Source organism: Pipra filicauda, unplaced genomic scaffold, assembly GCF_003945595.2.
Source record: "Pipra filicauda isolate LSUMZ 115617 unplaced genomic scaffold, ASM394559v2 scaffold177_size2800117_pilon, whole genome shotgun sequence".
Classification (NCBI taxonomy): domain Eukaryota; kingdom Metazoa; phylum Chordata; class Aves; order Passeriformes; family Pipridae; genus Pipra; species Pipra filicauda.
Window position 1 is genome coordinate 1,266,268 of NW_024104284.1, and position 25,105 is coordinate 1,291,372.

The 25,105-nt window shown below is 38.0% G+C and overlaps 1 protein-coding gene across 1 annotated transcript in view; it reads right to left on the reverse strand.

Annotated features, from left to right (window-relative positions):
• Nucleotides 1–6,399: 6,399 nt before the first annotated feature.
• EYA1 (EYA transcriptional coactivator and phosphatase 1) overlaps nucleotides 6,400–25,105 on the reverse strand; it is an 85,381-nt gene continuing 66,675 nt past the window's right edge. The window contains exons 12-17 of the mRNA XM_039379839.1: nucleotides 18,197–18,255; nucleotides 17,840–18,000; nucleotides 17,519–17,633; nucleotides 17,107–17,228; nucleotides 14,658–14,758; nucleotides 6,400–6,696 (exon numbers count right to left, since the gene is read on the reverse strand). Coding sequence (XP_039235773.1) covers nucleotides 6,616–6,696; nucleotides 14,658–14,758; nucleotides 17,107–17,228; nucleotides 17,519–17,633; nucleotides 17,840–18,000; nucleotides 18,197–18,255 — 639 coding nt within the window. The 3' untranslated portion in view covers nucleotides 6,400–6,615. The remainder of the gene's footprint in view (nucleotides 6,697–14,657; nucleotides 14,759–17,106; nucleotides 17,229–17,518; nucleotides 17,634–17,839; nucleotides 18,001–18,196; nucleotides 18,256–25,105) is intronic.

Here is a 25,105-nt window from a genome sequence, read left to right on the forward strand (position 1 = left end):
TCAAGAACCAAATAAAAGTCTTCAGTCAAAGCTCTAGCTTGGAGCTGCCATAGCAATCATCAGGTTTGTCTTGTTGTTATTCCTAGTGGAAAAAAGGGCAAATATTAAGCAAAAAGGATAATAAGCTTTCAGGGTCTGCTACAGTAACAGATCAGCACAGATGCCACTCAAAACAGTGGGTGACCCAATGTCTTGAATTTTTAATAGCCTGTTTATGTTCAGGTTTTGATGGAAATTTAGTGTTTGACTTCAAAGAATTCCAATTCTGCTTATGTGTAAGAAAGAAAATCATAAAACATTCAGAAACTGAACTTCTCAAGTGTCATTTAACATGCCTGTTGCCTGTGTTAAGCAAGAACAGCCAGTAGCAGCAAAGGCATCTTCACTCACAAGGCGATACTGACATTGGCTCTGTTACCTTCTTGGCACACCCATCTCCTGGTTTGGTTCTTCTGTAGGGAAATGCCCAAAGACCCTCAGCAGAACCCTCAGTCCTCCTGGTTCACACAGCAGCTGGAGCAATGGTGAGAGGCTGAGGTGGTTTGAAGCTGGCTCCCTGCCAAGTCTCCAAATCTCACCACAAGAGCTCCCCCCCCAAACCAAGGGAAAAGAAAAAAAAAAAGAGAACGGAAATGAGAGAGAGGCAGCTGAAACAATATATATAAATATATTTACACTTATATTACATTTATATACAATTGAAATATATGTACAATTTCAAAAGGAAAAGGGAAAGGGAAGGGGGAAGGAAAAAAAGGAATAAAACCAAAATAAAATATACACGATCAATAGTCCAAGATCTAGCAACTAAAAGAATTAGCAAAAGAATATCTTACTACTCTCCTTGGGACAATCGCCGGCAACCCCCGTCTCCCAAGGTCGGCAAGGCCTTACCAGGCCTCACTCCCCAACACGACAGACTCAACAGCAGGGAACCCGCACCTCCAAAGCCACCGGAAGGAAAGAGAACAAAGGCCTCTCCTCCTTTCTTATACCCTGGCTTACGTAAAAATCGTAGGGAATACCGGGTAATCTGGGCACTTCCTTGGTTACAAACTGGTCATGAAGGAAGGCCCAAACTAAACTACCACAGAGGTTCTGGACAAAAAGGTTACAGATGGATGGATTTCAGCTGGACTATAGGAATACAAAAAAAGAATGATAATATTAATGAAAACTTTTTTTCCCCACATGCATTTTCCATTTAAACCTTGTTTACTGCTGATTTAATTTTGTTTTGCTGATCTTTCCTTGTTCTTTAGAGAACTAAGTATATAGTTTAGGGTGGTTTTTATTTTTTTTTAAATCTTCTTCAAAAACTTTCTATCTTAAAAAAAAGAGCTCCAGGAAGGCTCTTACTGTGTATAAATCTGAGCAGTTTAAAATGAATTTCAAACTCTCATTTTATAAGAAGGTATCAGGAGCAGTCCTAGAGGAATTACCTGCTGTGTAGTGGAGATACTACTGGACTGACCTCCTGTGATCCCAAATTAGTAACAAGTACCAAATGGCATGTAAGTAGACCTCTATGACACAGATACTCTAGCAACTTTTAAGTGAGTCACATATAAATAATGACTGCATAGATAGATTTAGGAGCTGGACCATGAATTTAATGCAAAGTTAATAATCCCTTCTGGAATTGTAGCATTTCTTGAGGTAAAAGGGAATGTCATGATTTTGTTCCTATTCAGTCGCTTGTCTTGGTACTTAGAACTGCATTTGTTTAATCTGGAGAGGTATTTTGCTGGTTTTGGCTGGGATAGAGTTAATTTTCTTCACAGTTCCTTGTATGGTACTAAGTTTTGGACTTGTGCTGAAAACAGTGTTGATAACTCAGGGATGTTTTAGCTATTGCTAACCAGTGTTTCCACAGAGCCTTTTCTGCTCCTCACCCCACCCCAACAGTGAGCAGGCTGGGGGTGCACAAGGAGTTGGGAGAGGACATATCTGGGACAACTGATCCCAAATGACCAAAGGGATATTCCACACCATATGGCATCATGCTCAGCATATAAAGCTTGGGAAAAAAAAAAAGAAGAGGGGGACATTGGAGTGATGGTGTTTGTCTTCGAAGCTACCATGACATGTGATGGAGCCCTACCTTCTTAGGGATGGCTGCCCATGGGAAGTGGTGAATTCCTGGTTCTGCTTTGCTTGCATGCACAGCTTTGTCTTTACCATTAAACTGTCTTTGTCTCAACCCATGTGACAAAAAGTTGTCTCAACCCAACTTTTACTCTTCTAATTCTCTCCCCCTCCCCAATGCAGAGGGAGTGAGTGAGTGGCTGAATATTGAACACAGAAGCAGATCCTTGGTGGATCTTAGTTTTGCTTCCATTTTTTAGGTTGTCAGTTTTAAAAGAAAGGGATGGAAAGCTCAATTTCATTCTTCACATTACATGCAAAAGTTTTTAAATCTGTAATTGTGATTTGCCACTGTAAATTCAATGTTCTAGTGGATTACAGCAGAATAATATATTTCATCTGATTTCTTTTGCCTCAAAAAAATCAGCAGTACTGTACATATAATCATTTTAAGATGCAAAAGTTCAAAATAAATGAGGGCCCTGAGGCAACATTTTTTCATATGAGAATGTGTTTTCATGCCTCAAATGAGCTGATTCACAGCGTAGCATATTTAGGCTACATGGCTGCTATCAGTGATGTCATATAATGTTTAGCCACAGGCCTGTCAGGGTTCTGGAAACAAATGCTGGGAGCTAAGCAACACTCACAATTTCATGTTCTTGGTTTAAGACTCATCTGAGATCAGAAACAATTATGAAAGAGCATGTCTTTATAATATTGTGATCACCCACCAGCCTAAACACCAAAACCTACAAAATGAGCTCCACATAACAGTCAGTGCATTTTCATGGTCAGTGCAGGAGCATACCTGAGCACTGCATTTAGTGCATCAATGGGAGGAGACAGACTTAAGAGAGGGCTTTTTAAAGCGTGGTCAGCTGGCAAGGGAATTTCAGTCTCCATAAGACCACTACTCTAGTAATTACAAGAAACAGCAAACCTCAGAGGCTTTGTTTATTATTTGCAGAAGCAAACTGCAAAACCTCATGGAATTACAGCCACTATGCTTGTTCCAGAGTTCAGAAGAATCTGTTCAATGTTTTTGTAACTGAGAAAATTCCACTTTGAGCTTTCTGAAGGTAAGCCATTTCTCAGGGAGGATGATTTCTGGCACCTGGCAGCAGAGTGGTAATGAGTGGGGCTGGAGATCTTGCAAAAAGGACTGCCAAGGAACAAGCTACACTGCAGCAAAACCCAAGAAAAGATTTGCTGTAGGAAAGGCCAAAGTGTGGAAGATACAAACAAGGAAAGGTGTTCAGCATGTGGAAATTGATACTATTACAGATTAGTTTCTTGCCCATAATCTTTTATTCGGCTTATTTTACTCTTCGACAGGACTGAGGGAGATGCTAGACACACAGAATTCAAGCTACCTGAAGTGAGACTTAGGCACACTTAATGTAACTTCATCCTGTTCCTTACATAAAGCTATAAGATACCATGGTTTGTAAAGTTAAGAGTTATTTACATTTTATTCTTTTACCTCTTTACACGCAGCCAGTCTTGCCAGGCACTTCCAGCACCTCAGATATCATTAGGATCAATTTTCTCAGAAAACATGGCGGACACCAGTTGATTCTACACATGCAGGGAATGGGAGCAATGCCATCCTTTTGGTCACTACTGCTGCAATGGGACAATTAGTTAAAAATGTCTTACGCTGACCTAATTCCTTTTCTCAGTCAGAAGACACAAACCCATAATTGATTAAGCCAGCCTTCTTTTTGGCTTGAGAGATGGTTCATCTCTCTTTTTGAAGCCATACTGAAACATAGCAACAAAACGCAGGTCTCACTAGAGCAGAAAGTGAGCACAGGTGCTAACCAGCTTGTCAAGGCTCTCACTGACAGGCAGAGGAGCAAAGAGGGATCTTCACCAGACCATGTGTCTACAATAAAGCATCTCCTGTAAAATGGTCGTCACTGCCTCTCTTCCCCTAAAGGGCAGCCTTGCTCTGTGCTTGTAAAAGATAAATGCTACTCCTGAATTTCCAGAGATGTTCAGGCTTGTAGAACCTCATGTGAGACTTGTTACAGCCCTGAGTGAGATGTCTAAATGGTGGACTCATCCATTAAGCACGTGGATTGTTTTGGATGACAGAGGCACTGTGGCACCTAAAAGTTCAGGCATTTGCTTCTGTGAGTCACTCAGACATACATTTCCAGGACACTAAGGCCTTTTTCTCCTGCTGATAAGCAAAACAACTGCTGCTCATCTAACTGTGCCTTCTGTAAACTAGATGCAAGTATTTTTTAACTTATTTAACATCTCAGCTGGGCACAAGAAGGTGCAACTTCTCTGCCTTGGGACAGCAAAGATATGAGGGATGTCTCCTCATTCCCGACACAGAGGACAGAAATATCACAGACTTGCATACAAGACAATTGTTTAATATGTTCACAAATCAATTTTATTAATTTAAAACAAAATTAATGAAGAAAAATTCTGTACACGATTGTGGACACAACACACTTTTTGTACAATAAGGCCCAGAAAAACTTTGTCTTTTTTTCAGTCCACGAGTGACTAAAAATTGAAAAGAGCCAAAATAAAAAAAAAAAAAAAAGAAGACAACCAACCCCCCCATCACTGTCTACTTTGCTTGAGGAAAAAAAAGGCTAATTAAAGTCTCAATTCTAAAAACTACCCACAATGTGCTTTATGTACATATGTGAGTACTGCATGAGTTGCAACACTCATACTGGGCAAAGTAAAGCACGTGTGCAAGTCTTGGTAGGATAAAAACCTGTCTGTTGGTAATAAAGCAATCCACAGACTTTGAATTCTAGCAGCAATATGATTCCTCCAACAGAGAAGGGTGTTGATTTGTAGCTACATTGGTGCTTTGTAGCTTTGCAGGTAGCTGTTTTGAGGCTGGTGTTTTTTTGCAATACAAAACAAAAAGAAAAGCTGGAAAATGAACCAACAAAGCTGAGGCTTCTTTTTAATACGATATTTAAACTGGGCAAAGGGATTTCGTACAATTCAAGCCAAAAAGTCAGACTAACAGTTTATCTAACCAAGTAGCTCATAGCCTTCAAGATTAGAAAAGTCACGAGTCACAGACAGACACAGTCTAGGTTTTTCCTGTAAGTGAGTACAGACAAAAGCAAATTTTAACTCCTTGGCGATAACTATTTCAGCATTTCCATTGCCAGCAATGGATGTTATATCTTAGGAAAATCTGACTCCTGGTGGAAGAGGACTAAAAATCTTAAATGTATATGAGCATTCTTGTTCAATTTCTCCAAAATATTCTCATTTCTAATTTCTAAAAATATTGACGACGATATTTTCCTTCGTTTTTGGATGAGACAAAAACTATTTGATACCAAGATTCCAGTTTAAGTTACATCTCAAAATATATTTGTGTTCTTTCTCTATTTCTTTATGGAATGACTCTCCTAATTAATTTTTCAATACTCTAAAAAAGGGTTAATATGTTAACTTTAAAAGAGGAAACAAAAAGACAGCAAAGGACTCCTCTTCAGTTGTGTTTTATCTGTATTTCCTTCGACGGGGGGGACACACAAAATCAGTCTTCTCATAATCAGAGTGAGGGAGAGAAGAAAATGGTAGAGAAACAGCTGAGAACAAAACCCAATTCCTATTGACACTTGACATCCATGCTTTTGGTCTTGACAAATTTATCTAAAAAAAATCCATTATCTACATATTTATATCCAACACATTGATAAGGCATTGCACAAGTTTGTGCACAAGTGGCCTCATTCTTCACCAACAAGGCATTACTATCTTTCAATAGCATTTACCTTAACAATAGGTAAAAGAATCATTCATTATTACAAATTTACACAAAAAATTCTTCCTGTACATGATTGTCTCAGTGATGTACCTATTAGTTTAAATTAGACATATTTTAAACTACTCTGTAATGTGCTAAAATCAAAAGTAGTTGCGGTCAAGGCAAGGCTTAATAGCCGTTAAGTTACCTATGTGACATAAATATAGATCAAAATATAGTCTGTTCATAAATAAGTAAAGATATACAGAGTACCCTGGGTATGAGAAACCAAAAAAGTAAACCTTCTTTACAAGAAAATTACTCCACCGGTATTTTGCAAAATCTCAGTCTTCATTGTGCAATCAAGTTTGCTGTGTTGAAGAAATGGTGTGTGTCACATTGAAGAGACTACAAACTACAAAGCATTTGCAGGTCCTTTTTTTTTCTTCACAGGTATGAACCTTTTCTTTCCTTTCCTTTCCTTTTTTTTTTTTTCTTTTTTCTTCTCTATTTCTTTTTGGTAGCAATATGGTAAAGGTGAGTTGTTCAAACACTCGCATGGCTTATTTTCATTGGACTCACAGTACCAGAGCCAACAGCTGTTCTGAAGAAAAAGACATGCTCCTCCGTTTACTGAAAGGGCAAGGGTTAAGACCAATTGCAGCTGTACGTCAACATGTTGAAATCACAAAGTTCTGTAGTCCAATGCTGACACAAGACACAGGCATCCCATCCACGGGCAGAAGGAGGCTCTGAGGTTTGAAAGTGCTGCTGAGCTGCTACAAGTACTCCAGTTCCAAGGCATGGTGAAGGGCCATAAGGTCAGAGTGGCTCGAAATCCTCCAAAATGGCATAGCATGCTGTGAACAGCACAGACAACATGTAAAACTAACTCCAAGCATTTTGGTATTTAGACCCACCCATTGTCTTTCACAAGGATAAGGGAGCAGTTCAGGGAGAGGAAAAGAGCTCCTAAAACCTTGAGTCCTTCATGTTTATCTCTAGTTTCTTGGACCCACCCCCTAAGCATAAATTCTTAATAATAACAAATCTATTTCCAATAGGAATTACAGCAAACATGTCAGGAAATCAAAGGAAGGGAGGGGCCTCCAATCTCTTTATATGAAAAACAAATTTCAGCACGTTGCAGAAGAAAATATTACTTCTGGGAAAAAAAAAAAGAAAAATAACATATACATGATGTATGTGAGTTGTTTGAAGAAGGGGACAGAACTTGATTTAAAAAAAAAGGAAGTGAAAGTATTATTTGCTATCAAAATGTGTTTGCTCCTTTTGGAACTACCACTGGCAGGTGAGTTAAAAACAGAGAAATGGTGATTCAAAATAACTCATGTTGCTCACATAATTTTGAAAAGAATTTTATCCCAGAGGTTTGTGTAACGTTGTTCATTGTTTGCACTGATCTTAAAACACCTTTTCCATATGGGACATTAAAATAAATACATATTTTTTTCCTATTAGTTGTAATAAAATCTGTCTGGAGCACAAATACTCTTGCAAAGAACCTGAATAAACCAAAAGCACAAAAACCAGGAAGAAGCACAGATTGCCTCATCCACGAAAGGCAAAAATCTGATTAAGAACTATCTTTATACTCTAAACCAGGGATTATAGCATCAACAAGAACTTTTGCATAAATTAAAAAAAAAAAGATAACCATCAGCTTTTGTCAGGAAAATATCCTATAAATCCCATGGGAAAGTAGTTTCAATTCGATAATATTCTGAAGGCTAACGATCTTATTCACCTTTTCACAAGGTCAGCTTGTGTCCTGGCATCTTAAGGAGGTAAACCACAATCCATTTATTATCACAATAGCTTCTAAGTTTCCCAGGCATTTTATCTACAACTTCTCAAAGAGGCTTTCTTCAATCTACTTCAGCACCTTCTGAGTAAATTCCTAATTCCAGTGAAATCAGTGGCAAAACTCCATCTCCTCTGTTTGTCACTTCTACACTGACCTATTTTTTTCATTCAGGTCTTCCCAGATTTTAAGTTAGAGAATAATTTTGAAAACAGTGTTAAACTCTCTGTTTCCAGCTGCATGTTTACTGCAAGCCCTGTAATTTTTACACCTATCTCGGAAGGCAAACACCTTAACACAGGGCCTATCACAAATTTGTCTTAAGAAGCTCAGGTGAACTTCTGTCTATCAGTGTATAAATAATTATTTTTAGAAGAATGCTGCTTCAATCCAGATAATGACGTGATAATTAATTGGGTTGAATTTATAAAATAGAGATTTTTAAAAGGAACATAATTGCCTCAGTACTGGCAAGTCTGATGTCAAATGGCAACTGTTAAAAGAACAATCAACTGTTGCTCTTGCAAGAGCCAGAGAAAATAATACTGAAGTAATTAATATTAACGAGCAAGACTAAAGAGCAGTACATGACCAGCAAGAAAGCACTCTAAGGAATCTAGAAAATGTGCAGCCAATTGAGAACAAGCATTAGCTTGTACAGTTGGACAATTAGAGGGACTGGAGAGTGAAGGAGGTGGCGTTGAGAACCCAGTGCCCATGTTTGAGGGTTTTCACTTCAGGTTAGTTCCAGCCTGCCATCACAGAAAAAGTGCTCATTAGTAGTTGGAGAGCATTTGCTGAGCACCTGGACAATACAATGTTCTTTAGTTCCATACAAAAAAATCTGGGTTTTGGTGGGTTTTTTTCCCCCTAAACCCAGTCTGTGATGTTAACCAAAGCATAGTGGGGGGGAATGACTGAAAGGTCTGCTTTGATATGACACTCCTGATCTGAATGAAGACGTAATATGGATGCATCAACCCATGCCTATATTCAGAGTAGGCCTAGCTTCTAGAGCAAAGAAGTATCTTAAGGAACAAAACCAAATGACACCAAAACACTTTTACAGATAAATCCTTTCTTTAAGCAGGAAGTGTTAAACACTATGACACCTGCTTTTTCTACATCTTCAATCTAGACTTCCATTGTATGTCTCTACGCTCCACCAGCAACAGAAACTAGATGCAATTAGCTCACTCAGTTACAACTCCACATCCTTGTTACATCACACAGACATCCCATCCTCTGCATTCTGTCAGGCCAGACACTGCTTCTTTCCAAGTCAAATTTTTCCTAAAGATTAATTTCTTACCCATGTTCAGTAAATGAACCAGCAAGAGCAAAACAAAATAAAGATTACTAATCATGCCATTCTCTGGAGTTTGCAAAAGCTTCTGTCCACTTATCTCTTACTTAGGCTGCAAGATCTTCTTGGCAAAATTTTTTCTCTCTCATAGGGGTACTACATCAAGGACAAAGGATCACAGGTTTGTGCTTTGCAGCAGGTCCGTGCCGTATTTGCCAGCTGACTGCACGGGTTGGCAATGCTCAGCAGTGCTGCCTCCTTTTCTTGTGAGGTCACAGCTTCCCTCTTGTCTCACAAACCTTGTGCAGGTAAGACCCATCTGCTCTCCCTGACAGCCAGCCATAGCTCCCTGCTCCTCAGTCAGCTCAGCACCAGCTCTGCCTCAACCAGTGGGTCAGGGAGGTGTAAATAGCATACCTATGTTGTGGTGTGGCAAAGAGTTCAGCGTGACACTGCCTTTGCCTAGTGTCTCTGCAGAAGCCAAGAGTCGATGACACGAACGCCCTCCAAAGTCATACAGCAAACCAATGAACAGGGAGAATTGTAGTAATAAATTCTTGGCTTCCGGCTCCCACTTCATGCAGCTCCAGAATTATACTGCTTCCCTAGTAACAGTCTCAGCATCACAGAGTGTACACACACCAGGCAGCTAGAGCAGTTAAAGGCTCTGATTGATTTAACAGAAGGTTTAGCTTCTGCTAAATCAAATTACAGCAACTCTTGCTAGATGCCCTTGTGCAATATCAAGTTTTGGATTACCCTGTTTATGGGTCAGCTGTTGATGGTCAGATTTTAGACCAATAGTGCTAGTAGTCATTACTTTGACTATATCTCTGTATTTCAAATTCAATTAAGTGTCCTCTGTTTTATTTCTGCCTTTTTGTGAAAGGAGTATACGTCTCTTTATTCCATGTAGTCACAGGAGTGAAGTGTGGAATAACACTAGAGAGTCCTGTGAAAAAAAGTGGTTGTGTAAAACTCGGGATTATAATTATTTTCAGTTCTCCTGCATATAGGCCAGAAGACCAGCCTCACGCCCCAAGGAATAAAGCATGCCAGGAACATGGTGGCTGCATGGGGCTGGAATGTGCACAGACACTCTCTGCACAGCCAAACGTGGCCAATCCACACTTCTATCAGTCTGACCCTAGAGCACAGCCTTCATAGCTATGAGGACGGAAAACAAACCTGATACAGATCTATATAGATTGATATGTTTGTGTATATATAGTCTCACGCACATATGTTCCTAAATACACATGTGTTTTCATGAGGCATGTACACTAATTCTTACCTTATCTAAGATAATAAATGATTTTACAACATGAAACAAAGTAACAAAAATTATCATACAAAACAGTATGTATTATTCCTGTATTAGCATGCCCCGTTTATTCACAATTATTCAGCCATGATGAAAGTGGCAACACACCCAGGAGACAGACGTACATTTTTTCTTACCAAATGTCTGGGCAAGAGATCCTTTGTATATATACTTACTAAATATTGCCATTAAAAAGCCATTTCTGCCGACACTTAGCACATGTCATGTAGAACATGTGTCTTCTAAGCAAACTGAGAAATGATAATATCTCATTAGCTGCTGTGGGAGAATTAATTAGCATTAAAAATGCTAACCACTAATAAATAGATGGTGAAACTGGATGCATTAGTATGTAATGAAACTGTAAGGCAGCTTTTCTTATTGCATATTGGAAGAACAGGCATCTAGACCCATAGTAAAACAACGATTTTATGTACTATTTCAGTATCTTTCAAGTAAATATGAATCTTTTGTCTTTTAAAAAACATAAATTGTTTTGTAGCTGATATTTAGTAATAAAACATTTATGATTTTTTTATCATTTAATTTTGATGACATTTTGAAATTAAATATGGTGGCAAAAGTTTGAATTTGGTTTTGATGTAAAAAGTAAAAAAAGTGAAATTATTAATTTAGTAAACCTAATAATTATAAAATTATTAAATAGTGTAGAACACTAAGTTATTTTATTTCTGAAATAGAAGTAGTATTATTTTCCAGCATGTACCTACTGAAAGAACAAAACTACAACTATTTCACTTCACAAAGTGAAGTGTTTCTATTAATGCACATGTAGAAAAAATCCAGTTTTTGACAGCAACACCAAAAAGTGCACACTATCTTCCTTCCCTTAAATGAACACATATTTATACAAAAACCTTACTCCTGAGATTTGTGATGGATTTGAATAGAAAACTCATCAGTTTTTGTCATTTTTCACAGTATTTTTGTTGTATTCCTGCCAGATTTGCTAAGCGGCTGTCTTTATTTCCTACCCCAAACCCGACTAGCACAGTGTGACTGTGAGCTTAAAAGCAGTGGCATATTGGATACCCATTTATATTCTATTTATTGCTCCACAAAGATTTATGATTTTTCCTCATGATTTCCCTCTGAGGCAGTATGACCATTCTGGAGACAAAGGGAGAAGCCCAGTTGCTCAGGCTCTCCCGAACCACCTGATGTAAAATCCAGCTCCTCAGTGCAGAGAGCCTCCTCCTTTGTCTCCTCTCACAAATTTGAAGTCCTTGGGAGGATTCTCCTAAGTAGAAAAACTCAGGAGCTGGGATTTTTTTCCGCCTTACAAGTCTTTCCCTTACATGTCTCCAAAAGCGAAGTCAAAAGATGAGCTCAAACAAAACAAAACACAACAAAACCAAACCAAACCAAACCCTCCAAAAGCAAAGCACAAAGCAAAGCCAAGACAATGGAGTCTCTGGCAGAAAACCCTAGAAACTTATTCTGCAAATAGCTGTGTCACTGCAGTCGGCTCTGATCCACAAGGCACCTGCACTGGTGCCAGCACCTCCCAAGCACCCCTTGGCTCTCACACTGATTTCTCTCTGCCTTCCTCTCCCTCCTTTCCTGGGAAAGCTGATAGGAAGGTAGCAACCTCCAGTGAACCCTGCTGTTAGAGCCAGGCTGGCTGGTTGCTGCACTGATCCAGAAGGGTATGATTATTCCTCAATCTGCAATGCAAGCGTCCTGAGAATTTTAATTGTCTCATAAAATATTTTGTTGGAAGTGACAGCTAAACAAAGGTGTTGATACCAGGGCTTGACCAGTACTACCAGAAATGAAAGAGTGTGCAGTTTTCTCAGTGTATTGTATTTACTTATATCAATCAAAAGAGGCATTTTACGAACAAACAGTTTATCCTAAAAATGTTTCTCAAAAGAGCAATTTTCTTTTAAATGGTATTAAAAAGTTTCTATTACTGAATTTTTATGAAAATGACAATAAAAAAAAATCTTAAATATGTCCTTTATTTTTCTTTTGTTGTATTGATTCAGAATTTTCTGTAAATGAAGGACATAAAGGAAAATCTTGTTTTATGAAGCAACTGATAAATTACTGGTAAATTATTTTTAATAACATACTTTAACTTTCTTACCTCCTAAGCTGGAAGTTTATCTTTTTTTTTTTCACTAAATGAACTCAGAATTAAAAAATCTCCCAAATTAAATAGGTTTGCACTTTAAAAGACTGGAAAAGATATTATAGTTTTTTACATGTAAGCAAAGAAGTGCTATTTAACGAACAGTGTACTGTTTACACCCTAAGTAGTGTAAAGAAACATACGAACAGCTTCACTACAGGCCAAACCCCTCCAGCAAACTGCTGTGCAAAGGGGTAACAGAAAACCTGTCCCTGGCTTGAGAATACCACAAAACCCAATGCACTGATAGGAAGGCAGGAAGGAACCAGCTACCAAGGTTCAGGGGATAAGCACCATAATGGGGTACATCACAGGACAGTTATGCCACTTTGGATTGATGTGCTTTGGGTGACTCTGTGGAGGTAAAGCTTCTGTTTTGTTTGCATGCTTTCCAGAGAAGGTCTAGGTTTTTACTGTTTTCTCATATAGGGATACTATTTTTTCCTTAGACAGGGCACACGTCTTTAACCTGAAGCACAGCACACACTAGGGTGCATGCCCATGCTTGCTCCTCCTAGTAACCCTAAAAAAAACCTGAGAAGCAGATAACCACAAAGACATCATCTGAGTTGGAAGCAGCTCCTCATACCACAAGGCGTTGGGTGGTTTCTGCTCTTGTAGGATGAGAGGGCCAAAATTTAAGAGGAAAATCCTGCTTCCATAGTGTGAAATGATGATTTCTTTTTTGGTGGAGTAAGAAGCAGGACAAGAATCACAGAAGCATTTTCCTTTATCAAATTAGTAGTTTCTGCAGAAAGGCAGGGCTGCTGGTCTACTTATTGACTTCTCTGACATTCTGCAGCAGATAATTTAATCCAGAGCATCTAACATGCTTTCAACCTGAAAATTCCTTCCTCCAAAAAAGAATACACAGAAGTAATGGCACAAAGGAACTTTCTATACTGCTACTCCTCTTAGCAACTGGAAAGGCTTTTTCTTATGCTTTTCTGAATCATGTTTCCTGTTGAAAAAAGCACTGAAATAGATAATGTTACCGAAAGGACTACTCCTGCCATTATCACATACAACACTACTTCACTGAGCAACAGAAAAGGAACAAAGGGAAGGAATTCCCCCCCTCCCCCCGATCTTAAATACAGCTTTTAAAATGTAATCATTTACTGCGGGAAAACATTTCTCCACAAAGATGAAAGGCATTTCTGAAGAAGAAAGGAGAAAACTGTTCCCGCCAGTCCGCCAAAGGGATATATGAAACTGAGGCTCAGCAAAGTGGTGGGCTGAGCCAGGAACCTACCCACAAGGCTTAAGGGGCACAAAAACCAGATTTCATGAAGCAAAACCAGTCAATGGTTGTTAAAACACCATGTGGACTAATTAATTTCACTTCTCCAAGAGATACAGAAGTATCACAGAGAGTTTTGTGGTAAAAAAGCAGCTGTGTAAAAGCAATTTACCTGTGAAAGGAAAAAAGAACAGAAATGCCCATTTTCCTACTCTTTCTCCTGTTATTTAAATAGCCAATATTGTACCTCATTTCTTCAAGTGAAGAGTCTGTATCTGCTGCACTTGGGTGTAACAGCAAGGCTAAAAATAATGCCTATTATTTGTTAGTGGAAAGTGTTGCTTTTTATGGAGCTTAATCCACATTGGGGGAAAAAAATGGAAATTTTTCCCTTCTTCCCAGAGGAAAGCAAAAAATAATAAAGATAGTCACAGAGTAATCTCTGCACAGTTATCTGAGGTTATGAATGTATGCCAAGCCACAGGCAGTTGCCTGAACGCAGAATCCAAATTATGGACACACGAGAAAATGGAAATTTCTGTATACCTACTCCAGTCCTACATACCTTTTCAAGGTTTAACATATACATATTTCATACAGTCAAATAGCATGCTGCCTTTGATCAGTAAGAATTGCCATTTTTTGCTTACATTCATAACATCCTATGTGGTATTTTGGGTTGCCAATGAAAACAGAACTATTAAATTCTTGGCAAAAAAGCCAGGGTCCATTTTCTGGCCCCTTTTTGAAACACATCAAATGTATATAGCTAGCTTCATGTATCTTTTGGAGAACAGCAGGACACATCATTATCTACAGTTTTATGCAGCTTACTACTAGATATGGTGAAAACATATTTCATAAGGCAAAGACACCAAGTCTAAATGTCAATGTCCCATGTTGAAGAAAAGACAATTTGTCTTTCAGATTCTTGAAACCAACCTGCACTGAAAAAAGGTCATTACCTTTTTTGCACCTTGTTCTTCTTCGACACCATCCCCTATAACAACGTACACTACTTTCCTTCCAAATCTTTGAATTATTCGCTCAAAACAGCTTTCTTTTCCTGAAAGAAAAAGATCGGAATATTCAGGGTAGGTGGTGATGGGATGATATCAAATAAATAACTTTTTAGCCCGGATGTCCCCAACACTTTGAATACACAAGTAGAACTATTGGGAGAGAAGAGCTTCTCCCACAGGATGATGTATCAAGGCTGATTGCAGCTTTACTCCTGCCACAGTAGCTGACAGGAAACCGAAAAATCTACACCATGAGGTCCTTCAGCACAACTGCTGTGGTAGACATAGCATAGCAGAGGTCTGCAATATCATCTTTCTTTTCTCATTCCCTAATCTGAGACAGGTTTTGTGGGGATTTTCCCTACTAGGAGAATTCTCTACCATTTGTTTATGGCCAGTAGCCTGAATCGAGCAAATTGATTGCATCTGAGTTGAAATTCTACCTTTTTCTCCAAAACCTGTGACAAGATTAATCACAGCTCCTAAAACAGTAGTATCCTGACTTACAAGGTCACCCAAAAGATTTAGATTTAAATGCCTGTAATGCAATACATGGGCAAGGTCCTTGATACTTCACTGGGATCCACTAATATGGCTCATTCCTTCACTGCACAGACCTAGCGATATGATCTTAGTGGTCCAGTCCTACGCGTAAGTACCACAGAATCATACAATGTTAAGGCTTGAAAGGGACCTTAAAGATCATCTAGTCCCAACCCACCCTGCCATGGACAGAGACACCTCCCACTAGACCACGTTGTCCAAGGCCTTATGCAACATGGCCTTCAACACCTCTTCAGGCATGAGGCACCCACAACCTCCCTAGGCAACCTCTTCCAGGATCTTATCACCCTCAAAGTAAAGAATTTCTTCCTAATAGCTAACCTAAATTTCCTATTTTTCAATTTTTACCCATATTATAAAGGTTCAGGTACTGGTACTGAGAAGCTAGAAAAAAAGTAAATGCTTACAGCTGATCTTTTTCAAATGTCCCCATTCTGAAAGGTCACTTGAGTCTGGTCATGCTACATGCTTACCTGTGTGCCTGCAGCAACGGATGGGAAAAATTGTGTTTTTAAAAATAGTTATTTCAGCTATAGAACCATGAAAACCCAAGAAAAAATAGCTTGGAAATTGAAAGAAGCTTTTTGGCCAGCAGAGAGGCCCAAACACTCAATGATATCCTTTAACAGTAGTGCCAGGCATAAGAAACCTCCAAGACTAAGTTGAAACAACGCTTGAAAATTATTAATTGTGTCATATCACAAAAATCTCATGATTTCCTGTGACAGTGACTGAACACAGTTTTCCAAAAATACCCTTTTGTCCTGTGTACGTGAAGTTACAAGTGAATATTTATTAAAATATATTTTAATTAAAATGTGTATTTAAAGTATTATAATTCAAAGTTTTAATTTACTATAAAGTTTTGACAGATGACACTGTTACTTTTATATCCAGCAAACAGTTTTAAATTTTTTACGGTAGTGCTTTCACATGTCTTTGTAAAACTGTGAACCAATTTTTGTTGGTTTTTTTTTTTTTTTTTTTTTTTTTTTTTTTTTTTTTTTTTTTTTGTTTTTTGTTTTTTTTTTTTTTTTTTTTTTTTTTTTTTTTTTTTTTAAAAAAAACAACAACAAAACATACAACAAAATATGCCACAATTTTTCCTTGGCCATTTGAGCTTCCTGTATTATGGATATTTAAGAACACATGAAAAATGTTTTCTTGTAGCCCACAATTTTGAGTGAACCTGAGACAGAACAGACACATCATAATCACATTAAAAACTACAAGCACTGTTGCCATCTGGTCTGATGTACTTCTACATACTCAGAATGACATCTTTTATACTGAACCAGAAAACAGAAATAAACATTTGCCTGGTTGAAGTTTATTAAAGTCAGTATGAGGGAACTTAAATAATTACATTCTGCAGCAAAACATTCTTGCTTCTGGTAAATTGTTTACCAAAATTTGCTCCAGAGCCCACGAAAACAAATGGAGCCAGGGCTTACCTTTACAGAATATCTTCTGCTACTCTGGGGACACTCCAGTGTTCTGTTCTTACAGCCTACTAAAAAGCCTTTTCAACTGCTACACAGCCCCAAAGTTTGGAGAACTGATGAGAAAAAGCAATTATATTTCTTCCTAACAGAGGTTGCATCAGTGTTAACAGAACTGTATAAAGCTTTCTGTGCTGGATCATGACAAACATTTGAAACACACTTTTAGGATGCTTTAGCATGAAGTGTTTCATGACATCAACTATTACTAATCTCTCTATTTGCTACAGTGAAAGCATGTCAGAATTAAACACAGACCACAATTCCTCTATTCTTTTTTAGAATTACAGCTTTAAATGTATCACAACATGATAAAAATAGCTCACCTATTTTAGTTGCACTGTAAATATTCTCTATGGGAAATACAACTCCTAGTCCATACAATAAGACTTTTGCCAGAGCTGGAATTAGCTGAGTAGTTGTCACAAGAATGTTCACACAGTTTGTCCTATGGAAGAAAAAATGCAAACACCCTTTTTTAACAAAGCAAAACACAAAAAAACAAAAGCAGGAAAACCTTAACCCTCCCATCAGAACCCCTCATTATTATTATTGCCACTTAAAAAGAACGGGTTTTTTACCACTTTCCAGGAGGGTAAGATAGAGTGGCATAGTCAGACCAAAACAAGGAATGACAATAAGGTCCTCCAGGTTCAGCATCTTGCCCACCAGAACAGGCAGTCTCTTCTAGATCATCAGCAGACACCCTAGAGATTCCTTGGTACTCTTTGTACTCACCTCGAATGAATGAGGGTGAGTGCTTTCAGTGCAAGTGTTAACCAAGAATCTGTCAAAGCTTCGATTTCTGCTCTTAGTTGTAACCAAGCCTCTCTTTTTGCTGGACCAAGAAGACCTGTGGAGTAGATAAGGGCATGTCTGCACTGATATTAATTAATTCTCTGTCATTTTCCTTCCCTTTCGTGAGCTCAGAGACAATTTTCTACACACTGCAAAATAAACAGCTCACTAAACTCTATTAGGTTAAAAAAGGAACAGAAACCAGTTCTTCCCATTTACTACTTCTAATCAATATTTGTTCGACACTCCAGAGTCACTTGCCTCCAACATTATTTTTGTAGGTGTTATATATTTCTTTTACTCGTCTGTAGCGGAAGGCCAGTTTTCGCATCCAGTCCACTCCTCCGCGCACCCCTGTCGCGAGGCACAAATTCGCGCTGGTGGCAGCCGCGGGAAAGCCATCTGTTCCGAAGTTATAGGTGCTAGTCAGACATAAGAAAACCCCTAGATTAATAAAAGGCAACAGGCTACATTGAACCACCAGCTACTCATTTTGCTGGGTTGCAAAGAAGGAGACAGTAAAAAGAGTGCAGGCTACTGTAAGCATTCCAGCAGCCCATCACTTTCCCGGGAAGGGATTTGCAAAGCAACTTTTTATCTTAATGAATTCTCTTGTACCTTAAATCTTGACCGTTGTCATCTGAAGACACGTCATCAATGTGAACCTGGTCGCATTCCTAAGGTGACAGAAAGACTTTATAATTTTCTTGATCTCGCAAATCTTGAAAACAAAGCTATAAAAATCCCCTATGAACAATTTACTTATCAGGAATATTTTTAATTGTGGAAATCAGTAGATGGCAGTCTTGTTAAAACAACTGTTTTACCTATTTCCTTGTGCTCATTTCTTAGAATAAATGCACACCGTCATTAGCTACTACTGTTAAATGGCTTTCCAGAAACACATTTTTGTGTTTAGAACGGAAAGTGGTTAAAAACAATTAGCATATGTGTTCCATAAACGTTCTTGTAGCCTTTCAGGTACCTTAAAACATCATGCTGCTCAAAGCTGATTCAGTCAGTGCATAAGTGTAACTGAAACCAGACATTTTGGTAAATGTAACATATTAGAAAAATTAAACCTGATGCTAACCGCCAATGAAATTATGACCTCTGATTGCTGTTGAGCCACACACCAACACAGCCTGAGGCCAGTGTTTCAGAGGAGCGCAGATGAAAAATCTGTTCCTAGTTTGCCATTCATTTGAGAGTTGTGAGTTTCCTCCTCTCTCTTTGGTCTTAGTGCATGAAAGCAGCATGCCAAAATGAAGAAAATCTGAACAGAAATAGCCGAATTAAACCCTCTTTCTTCAGCAACTTGTATGCAAACTACCATGGCACATTCAAAATTAGCTTTGTCCATCTCTAAATTAAAACTGGTAATGCGTATTGTTTATCTACAAAAAACCGAAACCACTGGAACATTACTTTTAATGTTTTAACTTTTGGCAGGAAAACAAATAAACCTCTGACACTCTAGATCAATATCATTTCAATGCTTGTAATAATAATGGATATCAATTATTTTAATAATTTCCTCTTCTCTCTCCTAATGTGAAGTCCTATAACAAACACGATCTCTTTTAAAGATGAAAATACTGCAATTCTTTATTTTTGTGTTGCTTTCCTCTGAACAAATTTTTCTCTCTCCATGGATTTGTGAGGAAGAGAGGAAAGATAGAAGTGGAAAGAAACTCAAACCAGCTGTTCCCTAACAGAATTAAAATCATGACCCTCAACCCTTTTTCTAAAACATCTATTTTCCAGCCAACCCTCTCCCAGCAAGCAGCAAGCTCCAAGGAGGAAAAGACTTTGACCCTGTAACCTTCTCCTCCTCTCCTGAGGTCAACAACCTCAGATAAGAAAAAAGCTGAAGGAGCCTATTTGGCCTCACATGGTGGCTGTGGATTCTAGATTTTTATAAAGTAATACCTCAGAAACTAAAAATGCTTTGAAGAACAAGGTGTGGTCTTTTGCACTTTTACAACATATACTAATTCATACTGTAATGCATACTGTTTCCTATCTTATACATAAGTAGCTTGTGCTAGAGAGAGAGGCAGGAGTGACAACCAGAACACGAGAGACAATACTACATTTGCTCGTATTTAACCAACATCCAGTGACTTTACTCCTCAGACAGATGAAACTGCAAGTGTGAACATATGTTGCCAGGCTTTGAAAATCAACTTGGCTAAAAAAAGAGCCAGAAGCTTCTTTAAGAGGTTATCAAATTCACAGAAATTATTATTTCGCTGTTTAAAACTGAAAGCAAATGTCCATCCAAATGCATACGAAGTTAACAATTCAAATATGAACTGAATGTAAGCTAAAGAAAGGACACCCTCCTGAATTCATTAGTTTCTCATTCTAATTACTCTTCGACTTCTCAGTGACTTCTCCTTCCCCAGCTTGGAAACTGTGAATGACAACTGGAACAAGCTGCTGGAGAAGAAGACTCAAAATAGAAATCTGGGAAAAAGGAACAAGTTTTATTAGTAATGACAAAACTAAAGGAAGGAGTAGAAGCTCATCTTCTCACAGGAGCAGATGAAAGAAGGAATAACTCAACAAACTTCCAAATTGAACACTCAGGCAAAAGACAAAGACAGGAAGAATGAGACCACTACATCTTAGATCCCATAGTTAGAGAGAACCTGGTAGACTTGGAACTTCAATTTGCAATTTGAGGTCTTGGGACCATGACAAGCCCTTGGACATGACAGACATTCTCCTCTTCTGTCTAACCATCTGCTTGGTAGGTAGAAAGTGAGAACTGAAGTGATACATTAGAAATAGAAAACGTGGTATCGAAAGAAAGAGGTATTTTGGAGGGAAAAACCCAGAAAAGAAATCAGAGACTAAAAATTGCTGGGGTAAAGGTATAGAAACAGTGTCAAGAAAGCAAGAAAAGTAAAGAAAAGGTCACGAACACCACAAATTTCAGTTTAAATACTGAATATAGTGGAGAGAGAATAGTGTCCTCTTTTGTCAGAAATAAAAGAAGAAAAAAGGTTAAGTCAGGAGGGGGATGAAGCAAAATTAAAGCACAAGAGATACATGTTATAATTTGGAAAGGATTAAAGAGCAATGTGATTGACACTACATTACAACTAAAGGAAGGTCACAAACAGTGCACGACTATTTTGTTCCTCTTGAGTGGCAGGGCATGGCTTTGAGGCTAAATGTGAGCTTTGAGTGCCAGGTATTTTTTCACGCTGTCTAGCTGACTCAGACTTTGGGCTAATGAGTGATGGGTGCATTTTTCGACCCCTGAACATAGTAAGGGAAAAACACTCAATTAGCAATTGCTCTTTTAGCAGGAAAGTTTTTTAGGAATAACTCTTCAAAGATGCCAGTAACATGCCCATCATTAATTGATCTGATCCATCCTTCCGGCAGAACACCTTGTATTTGTTTTCACATGCTTGCTTTGTGTGGAGCATTCTGTTTGTGGGCAAAGACTATCTGAGACGCTGCTCAGTCCTCTGATTAGTTACAAGCAAGCACCCACACATTCAACAATTAAAAATAGCAGTTAACTCATTATGCACCATAATCAGGGATATAGTAAAACACTGACCAACAAATAAAGTATGCACTTCCAACCAGTATATTTTTGCAAAGGTATATAAACAAAGACTCATAAAATCCTCAAGTACTTCTCAGAAAAGTTTCTGTGATGGAAGCCAACTTACAGGTAAATGGTCATTCAGGGGAAAAAAAAAAGTTTGTTTGCAGGCTTACCATTTCAAAATTTTACAAATGTATTTGACACCTTTTTGAAATTTTCATAGGAAATACAGTACTAGTATTCTCCCCTTAATTTTTCTGGCAAAGTGATATCTGAAATTAATACTGGAAGTCCCCGTAGAAACACTGTTATTTATGCAGATGTATTTTATTATGACAGAATCAGTTTAGCAGTCAATTCCAAAGCAGAAAATTAAAATCGTGGGATTCTCTTTTAAAATGGGCTGAATTGGCAAGTAAGGAGCAAAATATCCTGTGGCTTACGTATAAAGATTAGGCAGCTAGCTGTGTTTTGCTCCTAAAGGTGTTGACCTTGCAACTTCAGTGTATCCAGTCTGAAATCTTCAGGAGGAATTACAAGTGATGACATGTTTATACTGAAGATTTGGATTTCAGTCAGACAGGCTGAGATGCAGCTCTGCACTTTGGGATCAACCCCTGGAAAGCAAAATGCACTTGGTATAGTTTAGGGATAATACTTTTCAGGGAAAATGAGAGTGTCAGCATGTGTAACTTAGCAAATCTACCTATAGTAGTTTAAGAAGTTACTGTCCGTGCTGTCCTTTGCTGCTCTCTCGCACAGCTGCTTGCATGCCACACATCCATGTGTTTGTGTCCCTCAGACCTTTCTGTGCCTCAACTGGTAGCTTAGCTTGAATCTCCTGCAGCTCAATTAAACCAACAGATGTTGCATGGAGTAACTGAGACTTGTTTCTACATTCCCTTCCACCAGTTCTGCTTTAGGGCTTGAAGCAGCAGCAGATCCGTGCTAAAAACTAAAATCTGCTGCAATCATTGCTAAGTGAATGTCTCCAGTGAAATGCAGTAAGCCAAAGAAAAACAACAATCAAAAATGAATTACTTGTACATGGAAAGCTTGTGTCTTCTCCCTGATCCATTCCCAAAGCATTTGTTAACTTTTTCCTCCTTCTCTCTTCTGTTGTTGTATGATGAGCCAAAAACTCCCAGAGATGCTCCACAATCATCATTCACAGCTCTTAAAATGCCTGGACCTATGTAGTTCTCTGGAATCATTCCTTTAAACTAACTTAGGATCCTTATAAAGATTCATATGCAAAGCATTAAGTTATGGCAGAAATGTTCTGCAAATATTTATATTACTTTGCTCCCTCGCTACCACCCGTCAAGTTGTGTACTTCTGCCATAATTATGTAAAATATGTTTCACTACTCAATTTACTGTAGGAAAACTAATAATAATTAAAAAAAAAAAGAGATTAAGGCTGTTACAAGAGTTCCTCTTATCTGTGCCAATACTTCATGCCAAGTGGAGTGACGCAATGGCTAGCACGAATCCTCTACATTTCTGTGCTACAAAACTAACAGAAATAAATCTAAAAATTATGCTGTCTTTGAATAAACACTGAACTCAAGATAACTCTGGACAAGTTTGCACATTATATAAAGGAATAATGTGAATAATATTATGAGCATAACCTCAGAGGACGCCGAAGTATTACAGTCTCAAATCTGCTGATTATAGCTAGAATACACTTCCACATTTGGTTAATCTTCTTAATTTACCATGAGAAAACTAACACCACGTTGTCAACTAATTGTTTCAATACCTTAGTCTGCAAAGTCAAAATGAGAGAGGGAAAAAAAAAAACCAACCAACAACCACCCTTCAGAATGAGCTATTTTCCTTTTGGCTTTACATCAGTGTGCCCATTGAGACAGCCTGGAAGCTGGCCAACTTGCAGGAAATGATTGCTGGGATTCTCTGTTCCTCTCGTATCTGTCATTACACAATTATATCCACTGCTTCATTTTCCCTACTGAACAGTAGAGAAATTTGGTCATGTACATGTGAGAACAGATCTAGCAAAACAAGTTAAAGCTGCAATCCTTTATAAATGTGATGTATCTGGAAAAAAAAATTTAAAAAAATCCTCGAGTGCACACTGCTGAGTTTTTAATGAAGTTTTTTATGACAGCAGTACCTCTGTTTATGTCTTTTCCAGGAATAAGATATATATTCTTTAAGTTATATATACCCTTTCAGATTATTATCTGCTCCACAAATACTCATCACTCCTATAAGCCATCACGACGTGCTTCTTTGTGAAACACAGACTCACAGATTATCAGAAAATGTTTTTTCCAGGCAACAATTACATATTCCAAAGCTAGTTAGTGAATGACCATTAAAAAACCCCTTGAAACTGTTGGTTTCTACACCTTTTTACTCACACTTGTAACTACCTTCCAGCAAAATAAAAAGGAGATTGCTTCAGCCAGCCTTTATTCTAATTTTAGGAAGAAAACATGCAAGGATCCCAACACTATTTTTACAGCAGTCATTAAACTTGACAAGTAAATCTCTGGTTTTTACTTGACTAGAAGGATAACAAAATCTTTAGTATGTGTACAGGCTAGAAAATTGACATTTCATAGAACAACAGCTCATCTATATCCTCTGTGTCTACGTGTGCATATATATATACATGTATGACTGGTGCCTCATGCTCCTCTACTGTACTTCTGTACTTGTTAACTATACAAACCCTCTGCACTTTGCTTTCAAGCTGAGGCAACAAAAGCTGAAGTGCTGAACTTCCTAACCCATCATCGCAGAGTGCCTGTTAACATACAGTGCAAATCCATGTGAAAAAGCGGAGACTACGGTTCGCAGGTTCTCAACACTGGCACTCCATTGGCAGGACCTGTCATCTCTGTCTAGCCTGCACTTTGTGACCCTAACATTTTCTCTTCTTTCCCACCACAATTATTCGGCGCTGAAGAAAAAAAGGTGCAGATTACCTGTGGGTCAGGCACAGGATATTAAGAACAAAGAGAGTTCTTGAAATCCACTTCATTCTGTCTGACAATTTGTGGATGAACAGTCAAGGAATTAAATTGGGCTGTGAAGGCTTTCAAAATGCTCCCATTTTAAACTTATGACTATAAAGAGAAGCTTATAGTGAAAAAAAACCACAGCAAAAAAAATCACAAAAAACCCTACCAAAAAAACAAACCCCATTTTTACTCTTAAAATAGCCCATCAAAACAAAAAACCAAACAAGCTTATTATCTATATAAATTATTATCTATTATAAACATTGAGGACTAAGAACTGAAATTATAGAACAAACTGTTTCTCACAGCTAATGACTTCAGAGTGCTCTCCTGTGTCGAACATGTAACCTTTTTATAATGCACAATGGATGACATTCTTTTCTAATAGAAAAAGTGATTAAAATCCTATTTTGCTTGCTGACATCAACAAATGCATTTGGATTAAATATGATACTCCTAAAGTAAACAATGTTTGTTCCAAAATAAATACAGATCTTATTCTGCAACTTGTGTTTATTGAAGTAGCTATGCTAAAACCAAGGTTTACATTTTCATTTCAACTGCACCTTGTAACTGGAAGAATCCAATTTAAAATAAAACACGACCTAAAGAAGTATCTAAAGAGCAACTGCATTGTGCCAGTTACATTCCCACAGCAAAAGAAAACTATTTTGCTAGTTTTCTTTACCTCATAAGTGTCATGAGACAGATATTTCATGAACTGATATTGTCTCTGTATATACTACTCAATATTCTGAAATCTTCTGATTGAAAAGAAGACCGAAAAGTAAACTCATACCTCTAGCAGAGGGTCAGCAAAGCTCAGGACAACCATAATAAGTACAGTCCTTCAAACTTCAGAGATTTCTCACTTGTTTTAGGGTGTAAATTTGTTGTTCAGGTTCCAGTTCAGAGATACTCCCTATCACTCCGAATGCACTCCTTACGTTCCATT